The sequence below is a fragment of the Candoia aspera genome, chromosome 8 (genome assembly GCF_035149785.1).
Source record: "Candoia aspera isolate rCanAsp1 chromosome 8, rCanAsp1.hap2, whole genome shotgun sequence".
Taxonomy (NCBI): Eukaryota; Metazoa; Chordata; class Lepidosauria; order Squamata; family Boidae; genus Candoia; species Candoia aspera.
In genome coordinates, this window is record NC_086160.1 from 68,656,982 (window position 1) to 68,678,148 (window position 21,167).

Genomic DNA, 21,167 nt, shown 5'->3' on the forward strand with positions numbered 1-21,167 from the left:
GAGAAAGAACGGGAGACAGTGAGAGAGAAAAGTCCTCTACGGAAGCCAATTGCTTTGGTAAAAGCAAAACTCTGCCTTTGTAGCTTCCAGAACATAGCTGGGTGCATGTTTAGGTATTTGACACAAATTTATCTAATAAACAGCTAACGCTGCAGATGTTTCCTTTAGTTGGATCATTGCTGAGAAGCTTCTACAACCAACGCTTGGGATGCAAACACACTCCATCAACACTAATTATGTGACACGCTTGAAGACGACGGAGGCACTGTCTGCAAAAAGATGTTTACGGCCGGAAAAACAATTTCAATACAGATCGTATTTGGGCTGTTGTTGCTTTACGCTCCCAGGGAGTTCACAGCAAGACAAATAATAGCAGGAACAAAGCTGGTCAATGTTCATTCCTCCTCCGGGGGAAAAAAAAGTCAGATTCAGTTTTGAAAATGTACTAGGTAGTCTGGGCTCTTGGCTTTTCCTTCCTATTCCCAGCAAAAATACCCCCATTCTCATGCAGACTGCAGTTTGTTTAAATCCTTCCCCAACTGTTGCATGATCACATGGTCAGGCAAGGAAATGCTGCCAGAAAATATTTTTCCTCTGGTTTTAAACATCTGAGTATCTTATTAAAAATTGAGGCATGGACATTTAACTCTACAAAACAAGTGGTAAAAAGCAGACTGGCTTTACACCAGACCTCACTGGGATTTGGCTGGGCCTAGTAAGCTACAGACCTCGGGCCCTAATTACATGAGGGCCACTATATGAAAATAGCTGTTAATTCCATCCTGTTCCTTGTGCTACAAATTGAAATATAGCCATCTGCTGCAAACATATGGGCTTGGATTTTCTACACACACACACAGGAGAGCTGTTATATAAACAACTCCCATGTGGCCAGTTGAAACTAGCTTCAATAGACCTTTCTCTTCGTCTCTCTGCAATATTTCCTCCTCCCTAAACTTCGACTCTACATTCGACTCTAAATGAAAAACAATAATCCAATATACAGGCACGAAAAAGGCTTGTCTCACCTGTCAACCTGGCAAATAGATTTTTCCTTGGGCCCCCCAAACAAGAGCAGTGGGCTCTGGCAAGTGTTTTCCATTAACAAAATGAAAAAAGCAGAGCTCTCTTATCTGTTCAGCTACACGCCAGGCATTCCTCTGTACTCACAAACTCAGCTCAAAATGAAATGGGCAGATTAAGGTCTACATTAGTCATAGCTTTGAAGTTTCAAACTTGCTGTAAAGGAAAGAAGAGTTCAGGTCCTCACCATCACCCCTTTTCCTTCCCAGCTATCTTTGCTTTGCTTTTAAAGAGGATAAAACAGGTATAAACATATGGTGTACTTGAGTCATTTGCCTCAATGGAATGTCTTCTATTTACGAGTGTGATCGAGCAAAATTTGGGAGACTGTTTCTGTGCCAGCGGACATGTGTCTGCATGCTAGTTGCCCCTGATTCAGTTCTTGGAATCACCAATTATCCTGTTGATGGTGACAGCAGTCTACATCTTTTTCTGCTCAAATGGCATTCATTGACAAACAAGTCAAACACATTCTGATGGACTAATGGTTGGACACTCTACAGCCCAAAGAGGTGACTAAGCATAACACAGTGTTATATATTTAGTCTAAAAACAGTCCAATGGACTTTAAAAAAACTGGAACATTTGCATAGACTTCTTAAGGTAACATATCCATCTCTAGTACATCATGGTCTTAAGGTTATAGCTCTGTTGCAAAGGGACAGCTTGGTAGGTCTAATAGCATGGGCAGTGATACTGAACTGCTAGGCTGCGTAACTGATATAGTAAGACTAGCTTGCAGAATGCCACCATTTTGGTTGGTGCTTGATATAAGACAAAGAGAAATCTAATAAACTGCTTCAGCCTGGCTGGTCGCTGAAGAAGATGCTGAAGTCACAAAATCCTGTGCTGTGATGTCTCGATTTAGCTAAGCAATGCTGGCTTAGAGTCGCTTCATATTCTCCAGGACAGAAGAAGTCACAGAGACTTGAGGTATTATCATCAAGCAATAAAGCCCCAGGGCATAGACAAAAGCAAACTAAGGTTTAAACATGGGTTACTTAAGAGAAATAGATCTAAAGATAAAATAGCTAAGCAAATTTGTAGTTTTATAGGATTTGCCTAGCTGGGCAAAACAGCCAAGCAAATATGTCTAAGTGAGCGATGGCCAGAATTCATCAACACAGTTTCTGTGGAGAGTATAAATCAGGCTCTCAGCTATATTCAGAGATGGCCTTGATTTTAAGTGCTGGAGATGAGAGAGGTGAAAATGAGTGATCTATGTTATTCATAAATAAATAGGCAATCCCTTAGAGTATTTTTAATGTATCTTAAATTTTTGGATCATCATTAAGAAGGTCATCATCTATTTTTTGTTCCAAGCTGTATGCGTTTTAATATGGATAACAACTGCTACTCTATAATACTTGTTATGTTTTCTCTATGTATAATTCCACATTTAAGTTACAGACCTACGTATTTAGAGACTGCTCAATAAAATAAGCCTTTTGGCTGAAAGATGTAGAGAGATGGTGGATAAAAGCAAATTTGACCCATTTGGAATTCAAAACCCTCTCTTTCAAATCTGAAATCCTTGCACATGATGGGACACCCCATCTCAAATATACAACAAATATTGCATATTTGCAACTACTCTTTCATCCTCAAAACAGATCATTTTGGATTTGAGCATCTAAATTCAAAAAGTATTGCTGAAGGAAAGATATGGTTGGGTCTGGCAATGAAACATCTGCAAGAAAACAAGGCTCAGAGAGCACCAAGGACTCCACAGTTCAACCCTGAGCTACAAATATTCTCTTTGATTAGATTTCTGTCTTCCCAATAAATATATGTTACATATTAGCGTGTGTATACATATACTTGAAGGCACACTTCAAAAAAAGGGCAGGCCAGGAGTCAACTTTAATCTCCTCGGGATTAATTTAGTCAACTAGCTCTACTTTTGGGTCTGCATGAAACATCCATCCCTCCCTCAAGGTCCAGCCAAACGTGTTATGCGAACAGAGCCTTGGTATCTTTTAAAAAAATTCAAAAGGCCTGCATATCATGATTCCATCGTTAAATTCCAACCAAGACCTTGTTTTGTTTATCTATTATTCTGCAATAACTTGGCTCATTTCTAAGTCTCTGGCATTCTTAGTCTCTTGAAAGTAATTATTGAAACTGCTCCACCAGAGGGAAAGATGGAGAATGAAAAACAGTGACACCCGCCACCAACACGCAAATCATAGGCTTTTGTTCAGATTTTCCTTCAGCCAACCTATAAGTCATCAATGGTAAGCATGAAGCATGAAAACATTTAGATATGGAGACCTTTTTTTTTTCAATAACTAAGCACACTCCTGCTTTATCACTCATGGACAGAAATGCCTAAGAGACCATTTAAAAACAAAGGCAAAACATGCTCCCTGCTGGCAAGGAAATTCTTTCCTCAAAGTCCCATTATTACAATACAGATGTTTGTTTCTAACTCTCTTCTGCCATCTGTTATTTCCTAGTTTTTCTGGAGCCTGCGCATATTTATCTGTCAGCAACACAATTCGTTCTTAAGAAGCCAGCAGTAAAAGATGAGTCAGGGGAGAAAAAAAACCCAAATCCATAGGTGGTGAATACCTTCTTGACCAAAGTGTCACAAAAGAGCAGGTAAGCATCTGAGTTCTACCCAAGACAGGGAAGAAGTAAGAAAGACCAAAACTTGTGCCAAATGTTTCAGTTATGAAGTCTCCAATTCAAAATCAAGTTGTAAATTGTAGATGGAATGCAGAGTCAACGTTAGATGTTGCTGGCATTAGATGGTACCCCTTCTTCTGGAACAAAAGAAATGGACCTTCTTGCTTCTCCTCCACCACTTTCATATCATCTTGCCTGATGCAGAGTTCCAGAGATCTTGAAGGCTGCAGGCCCTTTTGTGTCATTTTGACTGCTCATCATAGTTATCACCTAGCTATGATGCTGGTTCTCCACTCGCCAGCTCAAGAGTCCAGCACGACTATGGCTGCTTTTACTGAAGCAGGTTGTCTCGCCTGGAGACCGCCTTCTCTCCCATCCCTGCGTGAATCCATTTGCAGCAAATCTGTTAATAGTGCTTAAATATGGGGAGAGTTTGCTCAGTAGTTATGATGGAGAAAGAATCAGTCTTCTTGCACACACTGATAACACTGCCCAGGAATGCCACTCTGGAGACTCACCATAGCAATGTGTTTCCTGATGATACCATCCCTCTGGACACTCAGCAATGCACTGGCCTTCATAAAGGACTTGAGGAGATGTGCAAGCCGTGCAGTTCTTGGGGGATCTCCCTGTGCAAGAAAGGCAGGAGGAGTGGCACGCTGCAGCAGAAAAAGGGAGAAGTGAGTTGATCAATCAGACTATACAGTTTTTGCAAGAAGGACAGGACTTCGGGGCAGAAGTTCAATGGCCACATTCTGCAGAGGAGAGTAACACAAATGATCATCCAAAGAGCTTTTAGCCCTGACAGAGCAGAAGTCCAGTGTGGGACCTCCATCATACCATCAGATCCAGGCTCTATAGTTAATTAGAACATCAGTGCTATCAAAGCTATTTGTTCAATGGATTATTTTTTAATCATGAGAATTGCTGTACGGGATTCTTCTCCCTGTCTGCTGGGAGCTTTCCTGAAACGCCAATCATCTTTTTTTAATATTGTATAATTTTTCCCCAATTGCAAGAGGGCTTGAGCTTCAGAAGGGTAACCTTAAACTGAATATTAGGGGGGGAAACTAGTTGAGCAAGCAGTAAATCCTCATTAGAACCCATTATCTTGTATAGAGATAGGCTATCTTATTGCAGTCAGGAGTTGGTATCCATCCATCCATCCATCCATCCATCCATATGGCTTAGGGCAGGGGGGAGGGGTTTGATGCTGATGTGATATTACTGGGATGTGCAAGACTAGTTTTCCTCCCTTTTCTCCCCACTTTGGGAGATGGGGGCTTAATCATAACATCTGTGTTAATCCTACCAGAGCGCTTAAGACACTATTTTACTACTTCTATTGACAGACAGAGAGGCAGTTTGGTGCAGTGGTGAAACTGGGAGACCCTGAGTTCTAGTCCCGCCTTAGGGATGAAAGCCAGCTGGGTGACCTTGGGCCAGTCATTCTCTCTCAGCCCAAGAGCCAATCAGGCGTGGTAGGAGAGTTCTAGTCCTGCCTTAGGCATGAAAGCCGGCTGGGTGACCTTGGGCCAGTCACTCCCTCTCAGCCCTAGAAAGGAGGCAGTGGCAAACCACTTCTGAAATCTTGCCACAAAAACTGCAGGGACTTGTCCAGGCAGTCACCAGGAGACAAGACTGCCTTGAAGGCACTGAATGAATGAATGAATGAATGAATGAATGAATGAATGAAGAAATAAGTAAGTAAGTAAGTAAGTAAGTAAGTAAGTAAGTAAGTAAGTAAGTAAGGCAGAAGGCATGGAAGTGTTTCACTGTTGTTATCTGGCAATATTCTATCCAATTTCGACTGCTTGATTTGGGACGGTGGGCATCTCAGGCTGCCAAAGAGGCACCAGGGGCTACAGGCAATCAGAGGCTGGAAAGCTATCTCTTGGGGATCCTTTATTTCTGAATTTCCTGTCTCAAGCAGGGGTTTGAATTATTTGGTCTACAAACTCTCCTGAAGTCTATACAGCTGTGATCTGCTAGTCTCAGCAGCCTTCCCTCTCATTCCAATTTCCCCCAAATCTATATAATAAGCAAATTTGTTGCTGTGGTACGTATACTGGGTACAAATGCTGAACTGGTGCTTTTAGGAAGGAACTTGATGCGGCACTGTTAACCAAAAACCCTTGAGCACAAGAAAAGGGTTCAGAACTACCTTTGGACAGGATTTTCTTCCAATAAATGTCAGGACAATCTAAATCACTCGACAAAACCACTTTTTATTAGCCAGTGGCTTGAAGGCAGTTTATTGGACTGCTCGGAGGAGATGCTGCAGAGATGGAAGTTATCCACAACTGCAGAATTCCGTCTTTCAAGATGATCCTTGGCTATCCATGGCTTCAGATTTGAACCAAAGTTCTTCGGAGCTTGTGTGTGTGTGTGTGTGTGTGTGTGTGAGAGAGAGAGAGAGCAAAAGAGAGAAAGAGAGGGAGAACATAGCACTTGTCTGAGACACTTTAAAGCACCTGTTTTTTCCTGAGAGTGTACAGCCACTGTGAATGGCAACCATGTGATCCTGGGAAAAGATGCGGCTGCTTTAAAGAGTGGGAGATAATGGCTGTGGTTTATATGTTGTAAAGCAACTCCCTGGAACCAAATCCTCAGTGTTGTACAGCCATAGTCTATACTGAAAACCCTATAGAATATTTCATCTACAAAGGAATGTATTGAATAGTTGTAATTGGGGGGGGATGTTTCTCCCCACTCACCTAGTCATACGTTCTCTGTATCTGAAGAGCAACCCACAAGCCACCTCTAGCTGTCAGCAGCCCTCAGACCACCTCAAGTCTAATATGGGAAGGGCCAAAAATACATTTATGTTCTGAGGCTTGAGGTGGTCTTCCTTCTGACACCAAAAAGTCTTGAATTTGCTCTAACTCAGCTACAAAAAACATCATTTTTCTTCACAGTTGGTGGCCCTAAAACACACAGAGCAAATTTGGGGTGCTTGAGGAATTCAATCTTAGCGAATTCTCTATGTTAAATGACTTGGTCTGCACCCTTCACATAATTTGGATTTCTGTTTTTCATTATTAGCTTGGGAGAGATCAGATCCTTCGCTCACCTTTGCAAATCCTGTCTTCATTACTGTAGAACTGGATTCTGCACCGAGGTAGGCAGGTTCCGACAGACCTCTCCTCAAGGCTCACTTCTGGCTGCAGGTTCTCCTCTGGATTCATGCACTGTGTACAGTGTGAACGCTCTGGGCCAATACAAGCCCTGCAAGATGAATGGCAACCTGCAGAAGAAGAATCAGACTGTGAAATCCATCTTAAAGGAGGCTGTCTCTGTGGGAGGAAAGAGATGGATTCTCTTTTGGGAGACATCCTAGATCCAGATTCCCCAACCTTGATGCCTTCCACAAATACTGAGCTCAACTTCCACAATTGCCCAGTCAGCATGGCCATTGCTGGAATCCTGGGAGCTGAAGTCTACACATCTGGAAGGTACTCGGACTATATCTAAGGTAGCCTTCTCCAGTCAGTGGAATGATGTCTGCAACTTTGTGTGATGAACGCCTACCCAAGTTTCCAACCAGACTCACACAAGAAGTTTATGGATATCTGATTTATTACTGGATAGTATGCAAGTTCAAGAGCAAAACTGAGAATGGCAAAAGCGTGGGCCTTTCAAACAATTAAAGCTTAGACAGTTCCAATCCCTCCCCCCAGAGTCAGAAAGAGTCCACTCCCCGCAGCCTGCAGGTGTTCCTAACGGTTCCTGCCGGTCTTCGGGAAAGTGTCCTTGAACAGGCGAGATAACCCAAATAGACATTCCAAAGTCTCTACATCAGTGCCTGGTACAAAGAACAAGAGTAGCCCCCTCCCAAACAGTAACACGTGTCAACACCAGCATGGCATGGGGACTGGTTACGATGTTCACAGGAACGTTGAAACAGGAACCATGACATTTCAAGAGAACGAAAAACTTCAAACTTTGAGACAGCAGGAGAGAGTGGACAGGAGACATTTTAGTTGTGGGCCTATAAAGGCAGGGAAATCTGTGTTACCTTGGCAGATGTTGTGGTGCTGATAAAAACCCTCTCCGCAAGCAAGAAGACACTGACCCTGGTAGAAGGCCTGGGGAAAGGAACAGGAGGTGCACTGCGTAGGCAAAGGCCCTGTGCAGCTGGTGCAGGAACTGTGGCAAACTGGGGATGGGGAAAGAAAGGTAAAAAAAGTAAATGGAACCATGCATGATTTGGATTTCTTCAAACTCATGCATCAATTGAGAACGACACCCTCCTCATCGGGTAATGAAAAGCATATGAAATTCCTTCCTTTGGTTCAAGTTCTCCAGTTCCAGCATAGCAATATCCACGTGGTGGTGATGGTGGTGGTTAAGATCGGCAAGATGCTGGACAAATGTTGCAATCAAGCCCACCCTTTTTGTACATGCACGTCACACCACCAAAAGGAGAAGAGCTTGCATCGCAACACTCCATCTGCCATCTTGCCAATTTTGACACACACACGCACAGTCCTGCAGAGACCCTGAAGCAGGAAGCTGCAATTTGCTTTCTTTCTTTTGATTTTTTGTCTCCTTGTCCTGAAAATTACCCTGAATCCTGTTTGCTTTCTCTTGCCTCTTTCCATACTAATTTGAGCTAATTTTTCTCATCATAACCCTGTCTAAAGTAAGCCTTTTTTGAGCTCAGGGGCATCCATGGGGACAGACGTTTATAGAATGATGAAAGCAGCATTGCTCCTTGGGCCACAAGCTCCATCCCATTGTGATGCCACACTCACATTAAAAGGGACGGAGCTTGTGATGTGACAGCGCAACACAGCTTTTCATAATAGCTGTTAATTCTCACAATACATTTTGTGAGAAATGTATGGGCTGCTGCAGAAACCTCTCTCCTGGTTTGATACCTGCACCCAATTCCGTGGAAGCAGATCCCAAACAAGCCATAAGACCCCCCTTTAGGGGGGGATCCTTGTTCAGTTCATCAATATTCCAGGAAGACCACAGCAGCTGATTTAAGCAAAAGGTCTATTTGTCACGCAAAACAGCAACACTAGACGGCAAACAGGTTTGTTTTTAAATAAGGTTTTCTACTCCCTGACCATTTAGTACCACTGCGGATTTCGGTGAGACTTAAAGCATCTATTATGTGAAGTTTTTACAAAATGAAGCTTGTACACACACATGCTCACATATACATATGGTGCATACAAACACACACACACACAAAGATTGATTATGTGCCATCAAACCAGTGTGGACTCTTAGCAACCACACAGATTTTCTCCAGGACAATCTGACCCCAGCATGGTCCTTCAGATCTTCCAACAGGGCACCCATTACTGCTGGTCGTCCTCTTCTTCTCTTCCCATCCACCTTTCCCAGCCTTTGAGCCTTCTCCAGTGAGCGAGGCCTTTGCATAATGTGTCTGAAGCAGAATAATCTGAGCCTGGTCACTTGTGCCTCGAGTGAGAACTCTGGGTTGATTTGTCTGATGACCTATTCGTTGTTCATGGTATTCTTAAGTGTAGGTAGTCATAGTTGCTTATTACTCCAAATTACCTTTTAAGATTCTCCACCAAGTTTTTGAGCCAAGTAGGTGGGTGATTCTATGAACTGATTGGGTGAAATTTCTCTGAGTTTCCCCTGGAGAAAGAGAATTTCCCTAAGAATGTCTGAAGGATTAGGGTTGCTCCTTAACAGTGACAATAATACTGTTGCTGCAAAACAGTCTAAGGGAAGACACGTCTAGTTGATGTATCGAAAGCCAGGGAGGCTGAAGACGGTTGAAGGAATTATTCTGCAAAGGCAACACCTACACACACACACACAGCCCTTAGCAGCCTCATACACAGAAAGCACCACACTCCATCTGTATTTCAGTGAAATTCACTTGTCAAAATACATTCCTGAAGGAAGTTCAGGAGGAGGAATTATATGCCTGGCATTAAGACAAAGAGCACTTGAGGCAGGATACTGATGAATTGTTCATATGAGTGGGTAGGTAATGTATGCGAGTGTGTGATCCTCAACCAGAGGTTGCCAGGGGAATTGGGACTTCTAGGAGCGGTAGTTGAGCAATAACCGGAGGACCACAAGTTCAGTGCTCCAACTTACTTGCAAAGAATTCCCAAGCATCTTACCTCTGCATTTGTGAGAACTATCTGCGTAGTAGCCATGGGGACATTCTGACATGCAGTTCCCATCAAGCAGAACTTGGCCTGAAGCACAGGCCAAACATCTCAGCCGGTCTGGGTAACATATTTCACAACCTTCATGGCAAGCTAGCAAAGAGGAAAGTCCAGTTAGGGTGTTGTGTTTATCAAGAGAGAGAGGGGGGGAGAAAGGTTTAGGCCCCCAGGGGAGGGGGGCAGAAGAGGAAACAAGCAACAAAACGCGTGCTGCCATGTGGCGGTGCAAATATCATTCCTTGCAGTTGCTGAGCAAGGAGGTAAGAGCGGGGCTAAGGTCCTGATGCCACAGTGCACATTTTGGCATCATCATGGTTAGGAACATGGGCAGAAGCAATGGATTTATTACTGAACTTGAAGTGTTTTCGAAAGGGACAAAGGCATCCAATCTACCATGTTGCTTGATCAACCACATTTGGCAGCCTCCTCCCCTGGCTAAACAGCTGTAAAGAAAAGGAGGGAAGATGTGCAGAGCAAGGGAAGATATGGAAGGCATCAAATTTCCTTTCCTGCTGGAATCCTCGTCCCCACAGTGCCTTATCCTCAGCTAGAGTCCCTCCCTGCCTACTCCTCTTTTATCAAGAGCTGGAGAAAAATAGCTGCTGGAAGGCAGGACCAGATGGAGGAGTTTTCCCACTTCAAATTAGACCCACACAAATGCATATCAGCTTTAGTGGTTAACTAACTTGGATGGTGGAAAGCTGATTTCTTTAGCAGCACCATTTCCAATCACAGCCACCATCTTGATTGGGGGGGGGGGAACACTACACAAATGCCCCTGTGTAAAGAATTACAGGTAGTCCTTGCTTAACAATCACAATTGGGACCAGAATTTTGGTTGCTAAGCAAAGCGGTCATTAAGCGAATCCGACCCAATTTCACGACCTTTTTTGAGGTGGTCGTTAAGCAAATCACCACAGGCGTTAAGCAAACCATGTGGTTAAGCAAATCATGCAGTTCCCTGTGGATTTTGCTTGCCAGAAGCTGGCCGGAAAGGTTGAAAATGGCGATCACGTGACAACGGGGTGCTGCGAGGGTCATAAATGTAAACCAGTTGCCAAGTGCCCAAATTGGGATCACGTGACCACGATGACACTGCAGCAGTCGTAAGTGTGAGTTCTGCTCATAAGTCATTTTTTTCAGCACTGTCGTAAGTCCGAGCCATCACTAAACAAATGGTTGTTAAGCGAGGACTACCTGTACTACAACACATGTTCACCAGACCCCCACTAAACACCTGAAAAGTAGCTCTGGAGCCCAAATTTGACCTTCGCTACCCTGAGAGTGCACACTTTAGTCTCTTCCTATTTTTGTCCTCTGCCATTGTTGTTTTTTAACAACATTTGTTATCAGCAGCAATCTTTGTCTATGCTGCTAAGGTAGTCAGTCCACAAGTAGAAATGGGCTGTGGATAAGGCCTGCATTTTCCATTACTAAGTCCCACTGGGAAGCCTGCAAAAAGTTTCATTTATCCTTTAATTACTGCTCAGTATGAGGGTGACTCTCCAGTGGTTCAGTCTCTATTAAAACTCGCCAAGAGGGCTTGAAAAAGGAGTGGCGTTCAGCACCAAATATTTATGCTGGCAGGCGTGGCGCCCTTCTGCTGATAAACCCACCCTTACCTCCAGATGATATTGTGTTTACTGTCTGGTTCAACAAAGCTTTCCCCAAGAAGAGTGTCTATGAAGTTAAAGGAGTGCCTTACCCTGGGGGCAAAGGGGAAATGGGAGACTTTGTTGTGAAGGCCATAGAGGCCCTATGAAAAACTCTCCAAGAAAGGGTGGTTTCATATGTTTTCTGGGTTGGTTGCTCTCTCTCTTACACAGACACACACACATGCACACACACTCTCAACAGCAATGGAGGCTGGGGGAAGGCCCCCACCCCATGATCATCCCCCTCCAGTCCTGATGCCGGGGAAACAGCTGCATGGATCTCAACAGCTGGTCCTCGCTAGAAGGTGAAATAAAGTCCTAGTGCGCGAAGGGGTGGCTTTTACCTCTGCAGACTCCATCCGTAACGTAGGACCGCTGCCCGCAATTAGCCACGCAGGCGCCTTCCAGGACCACGAGAGATGGGTCTGTGCAAGTGGAACAGTTGTTTGCAGTCGGACCCCGGCACGTAGCACAGGATTCGTGGCAAGCTGGAGGCAAAGGAAAACATTTCCAAGTCAATTAAAGCATCTCATTTACTGTACTCGGCAGGCATCAATTGTTTTTAAAACTCAAACAAGACCACCTAGCTAGATTAGGGGGGAGAGGAGAGACAAACAAAGAGAAAAGAGCTTCGGGTTTTGAAAAGGGATCATAAGTGACTCTGAAAATCACAAACAGCTTCCAGACCAACTCCAGAAACAAACCTGTGCCAGCCACCGGCTTCTCCTGGTTCACTGATGGTCAACTGATGTTCAGGACTCCTGGTGGAGAGCCATTCTCCCAAGAGCACAATCTTTTCATCTTTTGTCCCCCTGTATACCACAGGCATTGTGCACTTTAATCCAATGCCTTCTTTCTTAAGACATGCAAAACGCCACTGATTTCTAAAATAGGTTTAAGGTCCACAGAAGGTCGGTTGGCCAAAATCAATCCTTTGGCACTCAGTGCACGGGGAGTTAAGAGTGACTGTGGATATACCGAAGGGCCAATGGGTAGCTTTGTGTTTCCCAAAAAGGCTAATATCTCACGCTGAATGCCACTCAATGAAATAAAGGGAGAGTAGAGATTGCAGGCCATATTTAGAAAGCAGCGGGGGAGTTGCGCAGAACAAGAAAATTTTATTTATGGCACTTGTAATGATTGTGGCATGTTAAGTCCTGAGCTGCCAGCATTTACATCAGAGCTTTTTTTAGCTATTATTATTTTTAAATAATTATACCCATCTTCATCCCAATGTTCTAAACTGTGTTTTTTTTGTCCTTTTAATTCCTCAGCAAGCACGTATCGGCTTGCCAGAGAGCCAAGATCTGATCCTGACTTGGGTGTGGGGGTGTGGGATATACCCACCAATATAAATCCTTCGTGGGAGGGAAATCCTAAATTTGTAATTTACAACCAGGATCGGTAATTTAGTAGTTTACCTTCTGGCTCTATAATAATAAATTGTGAAAGCAGGGTCAAAGTGGAACATCACTCTATTGCAATCCTGCAAAACTTATTATTTTATAGTCTGGGGGCTCAACTATTGCTGTTTTATTAAAGCTAAGCAGATTTCAGCCCAGGCACCGTCTGAAAGAGAGGCCTTGAGGGTGATCTTTATACAAGTTGCCTGAAGGAGAAAAAGATATTAAGATCAGCCAGAGAAGAAACACCAAATGTCTCTGATGAAAAACTTCAACATGTTGGAAGCAGAATTATTAGCAGAAATAATTAAGAGTCCCTCTTTTGGGGGAGATGGGCAGCGATGAAATTTGATAAATAAATAAAATAAAAATAATGATTAGCCAAGATTGCAACCAAGAAAGCTACCAAGCTTGTTTCATCTAGGTTTGGTGTTTGTTTGTTTTTTAAATTATTTATTTATTTGTTTTACAGGAAGAAATACAAAAAAAGGGGGAAAGGAGGAAAAAAGGAAAAGATATGAAAAACAAACAAAAAGAACATCCAGTAGCAAACTTAACAAAAACAAACAGAACCAACAAGAAGGAGAAAACTATCTATATACAGCATAAAAGATATATCCGTCAAATGTCAAACAAGTTTCTAAACCTATATTAAAGAACATAAAGGATGATTCTCTAATCTTACAAAATGTCATAAAGTCGATGCCAAAGCAGAACATATTGAGTCATTTTTAATTAATAATTAAATGAGGCTGAATTTTATTAATTTGTTTATTTGGAAAATGTATATGACTGCCCATCTTACAAGCATTATTCTGGGTGACTAACAAAAATCCAGGAAAACAATATAATGAAACGTCTGTCAACAAAACCAAGAAACAACACTAAATCATCATAATGCAATAGCCAAGGTACCATTCTGTCAGCCCTATCAGGTAGACCAGGGCCACAGGGGCCTAAAACTACTTTTATTGGGACAGCTGCAATAACAGAATACTGCAAATCTGAATGTCGATGAAGATTCTCAGCCATCCAGGTGGAAGTATCTGTAGGTTGAGTCATGGCAACTGGATTTCTTTCTTTTTGGTTGAAACGTTCTCCCACCTCAAATTAGACCCATAGCTTGTTAATTGGGCAACGGAGGAGGGATTTGAAGAGTAAGACATCCCAAAGACAATCCCCACCTCCATTGCCCAATTAACAAGCCATTCGGGTGTAGGGACAATGCAGCCACCCTGGAAGACATATATGGGGTCCCCTTGCCAACCTTTGCCCACACTGAAGAAGCTGCTTGGACAAGCAGCGAAACCTTTCTACCAAAAAGAAAGAAATCCAGTTGCCATGACTCAACCTGCAAATCTGAATGTGCTTCCCCCTCCCTACTTCATCTTCATTTGAATTAGGGAGAGGCCTGTCTGAGGCACTGTATTAAGCTTGTTTCTTGGAGTGGGCTCAAGCCATGCTTATATGATTGTGGCCCTGGCGACAGATCTTCCCACGGTCCTTCAAGGCCATTCTCTATGCTTTCTACGCATACAGCAAACTCACAACGCAAACCACCGCCGTGTTGGGCTCATCCAACATCCTGGCCCAACACCTAGGACGGTTTCTCAATCTTGGGAACTTTTAAGATGTGTGGACTTCAACACCCAGCCAGCATGGGAGGTGGTCCACACATCTTAAAGTTCCCAAGGTTTAGAAACACTGCCCTTGGGGAAGAGCAAGAAAGCTTGCTTTCTTTGTGCTCCTCTCTTTGCTGCAGTTTTTAACTTATCAATGCATCTGAATGCCTGTACCCAGATTCATAAATGGATGATCAGATCAGCTTGGAAAGTGGCACTGAGTGGAGTGTCATTGGCCCCTGTGCTGGCCACCTTTTTTTTTTTTTAAATTAAGATCCTGGATCAAGGATTGAGGGCTTGAGGTGATGATGGTTATCAAAGTTGAGATGCACAAATCTAGAAGGGGCAGCAAACACTTTTGAGGAGAAAGAGAAGTCTCAGAAAGATCTAGACAGGCCTGAAGAGGGGCCAAAAATGAACAGAATGAGCACTAACAGGAAGAAACATAAAGTCCAGCATTTGGAGAGAGAAATAAATGAAAGATACAAGTATAGGATGGAGGGGGGATCTGCCTTGGCAGGAGTAGATGTGTAAGGGATCTGGACATTGTAGTAAATCACAAGTTGAACAGAAACCAGTAGTATGATGCAGCTGCCCAAAAGGCAAATGCTATTTTAGGATGTATTAGCTGAAGCACAGAGTTCAGACTTTGTGGAAAATAATTGTTCCCCTCCACTCTGCCTTGGTCAGGGGCTGCTTGTCCACTTCTGAGCACCCGCACAAGGACATCAACAAAACTTCAGAGAAGGGCTTCAAGATTATGAAGGGTCTGGAGACCAAGTCCTATCAGGAACAGTTAAAAGAACCAGGTGGGTTTAGCCTGCAGAAAAAAAGAATGGAAGTATGACAGGAGCCTCCAGATATGCAGTAGACTGCAGTCCATCTGTTGCTGAACTTGTGGGACAGCATTTCCCTGGTGATCAGGATGGCCCCAAACATATTGGCCATTCATAAGATGCTGAAGACCTGGATGTTCCCACAGACATTCAGGCTAGGAGGCTAAGCAAGCCTGTTGGCTGGCTGTGTCACTGTCTCAAATTCAATTCTTGCTGGCTGGGGTATTCTGGGAGTTGAAGTCCACACATCTTAAAGTTGCCAAGGTTGAAAAACCCTGCTTTATACTGTAGTCCTGGCTCACACCTATTGATCATCCATCCTTACCTTTATGAATTTTTACTGACTGTAATCCAGTGACTTATTTTTGCTTTATGGTGGATCCATTTTATTGAATTCCACCCGGGAATATCTGGATATAAAGCTAGTCAGAAATATTTTCATCCGTAAAATAAAAGAACAATTTCCATCCTTCCAGTGACACCTTTCCTGGATGGGGAGTGTGAGGGATTAGGAGAGCTGCAATCCTAACATTTCTGAATGGCACCACATTGGGGAAGGTTCATGCCAGCCACAGTGTCTAGGAATTCTGGGGGTGGATTTTTATTTATTTCTTTTTACTTGCATGATTTTGCAAAGGCCAAGGCTATGGTTTATTAGCACCCTCTTGCGAACTGCAATCAGTGGTTCCACCATTATCAAATCAGCAGGGAACAACTGCTGTTGTGTTATAGCACGCCAGAATTTTAATTCTTGAGAACAAAAGGAACAGGGAATATGTTCCACACCCTTTATTAGCCTCAGTGGGCACCTAGTGTGCAAGAGCTGGTTCATTTTCAGGGAGAAGGAAAGTGTCTAAATCTGCAGGAAAAAAATAAGGGCAACAAGGCGTGGATGCTGCAATTAGAGACCAAGTCTACCCAAATTGCTGTGTTTCTCACTCTCCTTTTGATGGAAGGCTCTTAAATGCAGGAAGGTGAATTGCAGAAGAGGCTTCCTTGGCTTGGATGACAAGCTCAGTGTGCTCAAGGATCATCCGGAGTAGAGGGCAGAGGGAACGGCCTTGAAGGACAGCAGAAAGAGCCACTATTAAGGCAATGGTCAGATAAGAGGGGTCTGAGCCCAGGCCAAGAAAATAACACGAGAAAACCTCTCAGGCAAGCCCCTCCCTAGTTCACACAGAGATTAAGGGAAGGAAGGGGAACACGCATTCAGACTTGCAAGATTCTGTTCCAATAAAAGGGGTACATACGTAGCATTGGTTTCTTAAGTCTGGTGTACCTTGTAGGGCTGACGTCCAGTTCCAAGAGAAAATGACTCCCCAAGGAAGCATAAAATGCCATCAAGGCCACAATGGTGTTGCTGAACTTAAAACAATCTTGCAGAATCCCCTGACCGGTTTCACTCCAGAGGTACAAGCAAAGGGCTTCCTTGATTGAAGCTAGGGAGAGATGCTTCCATTCATCAAGGACACAGACACTGGGGCTAATTCCCCAACCCATGCATCATTGGGGGGGGGTGAAGCAAGCCATGGGGGGGGCACTGAATCCAAAGTGGGTCAGGCCAGCCTTTTCTTCTTTACCTGCCACTCCTCCTCTGCACCCCACCTCACCCTTTCAATCTGAGGGTCACACTCAGTTTGCAAATAACACTCACGTTTCCAGGTTTTGCCTCTTTTGCTGGAAAAAAGCAAACATCGGCATATCATCTTACTTTACACGCCAGCCTTTCAAAACAGCCTCAGTGATTTTAGATATAGATGTTTGCTCTGCTATCCTTCTCCATTGCTAGGATTCGAATCAGTCTTCCATATTAAAGCACTATTAAAATAAAATCTCTCCCTTTCCTCAGGCTAAACTAATTAAAGCCCAAACCCTGGTCACCCCAATCTGGTCCAGATGAAAAACTACTGCAGCGTTTCAAAGGCAGATTTCTGGGAACTGAGCTTTTGGTGTTGTCACTGACACCAGATGAAAAAAGTAAGATGATGTGGTAGGCCACAAAGGGAATGGCAGAAGACAGGGAGGGAGGTGCAGAAGATGTGCTTTCTGGGATGGGTGGGTGGGTGGATGCTTCCTGAGAAACAGAGCTCTGGGGCTTTCTGCAAGTTATTCTGTAAAGAAAGAAGAGCAATGGAGACTTGTGGGGTCTTATATATGGCCTGCTTAAATGCTGATTGACTGACTGACTGACTGACTGATTTACAGGGCTTACAATGTGCTCAATCTACAAGACTCTGGGTGATGTACCCAAACAAATATAAATGAATGTAATTGTTAAAAAAAAGACTCTAAAATGCAGTATAATATAAAATCATTAAAACAATTGTAAAAATAGATATGACCCAGAACACTCTAAGGCCCAAATAATTTCAAAAACCTTCCTGAATACAAGGCAAGCATGGAGATGCTCCATTAAACAAGGGCTGCAATCAAGAAGGCCCGTCTCTTGGACCAAGGCCCCTTAGCCTCTTGTGGGTGGGGTGGGGAATCCAGAGCAGACCCTCGATGGTCAAACTGGACAGGCAAAATTAAGCTTTGAAAGGTGTTTCCCAGGTTAAGCTGGTGTTAGGTGCTAAGAAAACGCCCAGGGAAACAGCATTACCCAACGCAGCATCAATCCATCACCCGAAAGATCAAAATAGGAGCTTTCATTTTGTTTTCATGTTGCTTACTTTGTGTTTTGCCACAAAGCCAATCTTAGCTTCTTCTCCAGAGACAGCATCCTGAAATACAGTAGCAGGATCACACACACATCTGCCCACTCCTCTTGGGACCAAATGCCAGCAGCTGTTCAACTCCTTCCTGAGCCCCCATATGATGATCTCTCACTGCCTCCTTTTAAACAGCAATTAAAAAATCCTTAGAAGCATGGAGCTTCTCCTGAAAAATCCCTTTTACTCTCCGTATGCAGTGCCATAGCGTAATGGAAGAACAAAAAGAACCACTGAAATGATGGTGTCTCAGACAAGTAGGCTATCTTTGGCTGAGGCCTTCACTGAAGGGGACGCAATTTCTTTCAGAGTGAAGAAAGGATTTGCCTTGAAAGACGAATGGGAAATCTTAAGGCATGTCTTACACCCACTTCCCTTCATCTGGCACCTTCCAAAAATATGAGACAAGAACACCCGTTATTCATAACTAGCATGGCTACAATGCAATGGCCTTCCACAATGTCCCCATCTCAACCTTTACTCTTTATGTTTGGTGAGACAGAGTTTCTTTCTTATTCCTGTTTGTAAAGACTGCTCCAGCTTCATAAAACCCCAAAGCTATTTTCTCTCAAACATAAGTGTTACACCCCACCCAATGCTGAGCTAAGAAAGACTCCAGTGCATCTTGCTAGAATGTCTGCTCTAGAGCTTAGGGGCCACTGAGAAGACGTCTTTCCCTATTCTCCTTGGACTAATTAATGCACATATTGATCTAGCTTCCCTAAATGACTTTAATAGGGAAGAGAGGTCAGGCATCTATTGAATCAGCCCCTGTGAATTCAGGCTGGAGTTCACAAACTGGGTCTTGACCCACCATGGGGGGCCCCATGCAACTTGGGGGGGGGTCATTTATATTTTTTTAGGCTGACACTGTGTTGCACACTCAAAACTCACTCTCCCTTTGCTTGTGTAAAGTCCAGAGTGAGTCTAAGAGATGGTTAAACTTGTAGGTGTAGCTATCTGTCAAAATTACCTGCTAATCACAGCAGTTGTATCTATTTATTAGTAGTAGTTTCATTCTCAAGTGATTGCATACATTGATTTCTCTTTTTAAAAGTCAAAGTATTGCAAAGATTGAGAACCCATATATTAAGGACACCCCAGCATCTCCTCTCTCTTCTCTTGGTCTGGGACAGGATACACCACTGAGAGCCGTGGTGTAGCCCCCAACCTCTTTTCCCATAACTGAGCCCTAAATTATAATTTTTGGAATGACAGAAGCCTAGACTGATTATTTATATCCCATATATCTTCCAATTTTAGCCCTTCAACAGCAACCCTCAGGCTGAGAGAGAGAGATCTTGGCCCACAGTCAGCAAGGAGCTTCCATGGCTGAGGGGGGACTAGAACCAGGGTCTCCCCACTCCTAGTCCAGCACTTTCCCCACTACACCACACTGGTGCTTGGACTGAGAGAGAGAGACCTTGGCCCAAAGTCACCCAGTGTCAGGCCCAGCCCAAGAAGAACAATGAATCAATCCAGTCAAACTTCCATTCTTTATTTGCTCACACTGTATAGACAGAATCTTGCCAGACTAAAGCTACTCTACCTAACCTATGCAGAAATAACCTGGAAGGCTCTAGGGCAGGGCTAGCCTGAACCTCTTAAGTCTTCCCACATCCCATCCCTGGACTGTGTTTTCTCTTATCTTGCCCTCCTCCTTGGAATGTGCTTCCTCCTTCCTGAGAACCAGTGGCATTACTGAAACCCACCACACCCAGGGAGCTTTTGTAGCTAAGGGGGACTAGAAGATGGGTCTCCTTGCTGCTACTCCAGCATCATCACCACTATACCACCCTGGTTCTTGTAGTGAGAGGGAAGGATTGGTCCAAAGTCAACCAGGATGCTTCTGTGGTTGAGGGTAGACTAAAAACTGGGTATCCTCAGTCCTAGTCTGGCACTCTTATCTACTACACCACATAGGTAATCACACTATCTTTTGATACCTTTAAGCTAAATTAAATCAACCTCAATTTTCATTGTGGCCCTGCTCTTCTTTGTTCTGTTCCCACCTATTTGGGGGCCCCATGCTGCAGAATGAATAAATGCAACCCATGGTTTGAGAAAAGATTTGCACCCTGGACTAGGAAACACACACCCATACCCTGTTTGTTAGAGCCCTGTTGAAGATATGATTCTAATCCTGTTGCCCAGTTCTGAGATGGGAAGTTTTCTCTGTGTCTGAACCCCAACTACAAAGTCACCCATGGACTTCATGAATAATAATTGAGCAGTTAATGTTCCCTACAAATCTCCAATTTCCCTTTTTTAATTAATTTACAGTTCTTTAAAAAAAGTATCTGTCAAGGAAGAAAGAACCATAGCAAATTGGTTTGCACAATGATCTTCATTTTGGAAGAAAGCTTGTGGGGACCACAGGAAGAGATGGAGGCAAAGAGAAAAGAACAGCTTGAAGAATTCCATACAGTGGCCTCAGGTCATGAAAAAAGAACCTCCTTTACAAGAGGAAACCTAATTGTAACACAGAATTTTCCTTTTCCCCTTCCATTTCTCAACCTGCCCACTCAATCCACCAAGCCTCGGTGGTCCTTTAATTCTATCTGAAGTCTTCCTCAGTCTGAGAAGTAGGAAGACTCCTATTCCACAAAGAACTTCAAGGTGAAACTCCTGAGCCAGACCAAGATTCTTGGAAACATCCCTGCAGAAGCCCTTCTGCAATGTAACCATCATCTTAAAAAAAACAAACAAAAAAACGTACAGCTATGAAAAATAGTACCCAAATGGAAGAACAATCTGTGTCCAAGAAAATTTTCTATCATCCCCAAGTGAAGGCATGGAGAAATTACCTTAAATTACAGGGTACAGATGCCAGCTGAATGTTCGAAAAAAACTTGGAACAGGAGTTCAACTGTAGGACCAATGGATCTACTCAAGTGGAGGCCAGACAGCCATCCTTCAGGATTACTGCATAGAGTAAGGGCTGGATTCACTGGCCCCAATAGCTCCTTCTATTCTAGGATTCTACAATTCTTGTAGCTAGCAACACAAATGATATACGGTAGCAATAACACAAGGGTAAGGCCCACCACTGTAGGAAT

General features: G+C 43.6%; 1 protein-coding gene across 1 annotated transcript in view; it reads right to left on the reverse strand.

Moving 5' to 3' along the window:
* Window positions 1-21,167, reverse strand: part of FRAS1 (Fraser extracellular matrix complex subunit 1) — a 175,422-nt gene that overhangs the window by 138,888 nt on the left and 15,367 nt on the right. Inside the window, exons 7-11 of the mRNA XM_063310434.1 lie at window positions 11,881-12,024; window positions 9,834-9,974; window positions 7,733-7,873; window positions 6,788-6,961; window positions 4,233-4,373 (exon numbers count right to left, since the gene is read on the reverse strand). Of these exons, the coding sequence (XP_063166504.1) occupies window positions 4,233-4,373; window positions 6,788-6,961; window positions 7,733-7,873; window positions 9,834-9,974; window positions 11,881-12,024 (741 nt within the window). The remainder of the gene's footprint in view (window positions 1-4,232; window positions 4,374-6,787; window positions 6,962-7,732; window positions 7,874-9,833; window positions 9,975-11,880; window positions 12,025-21,167) is intronic.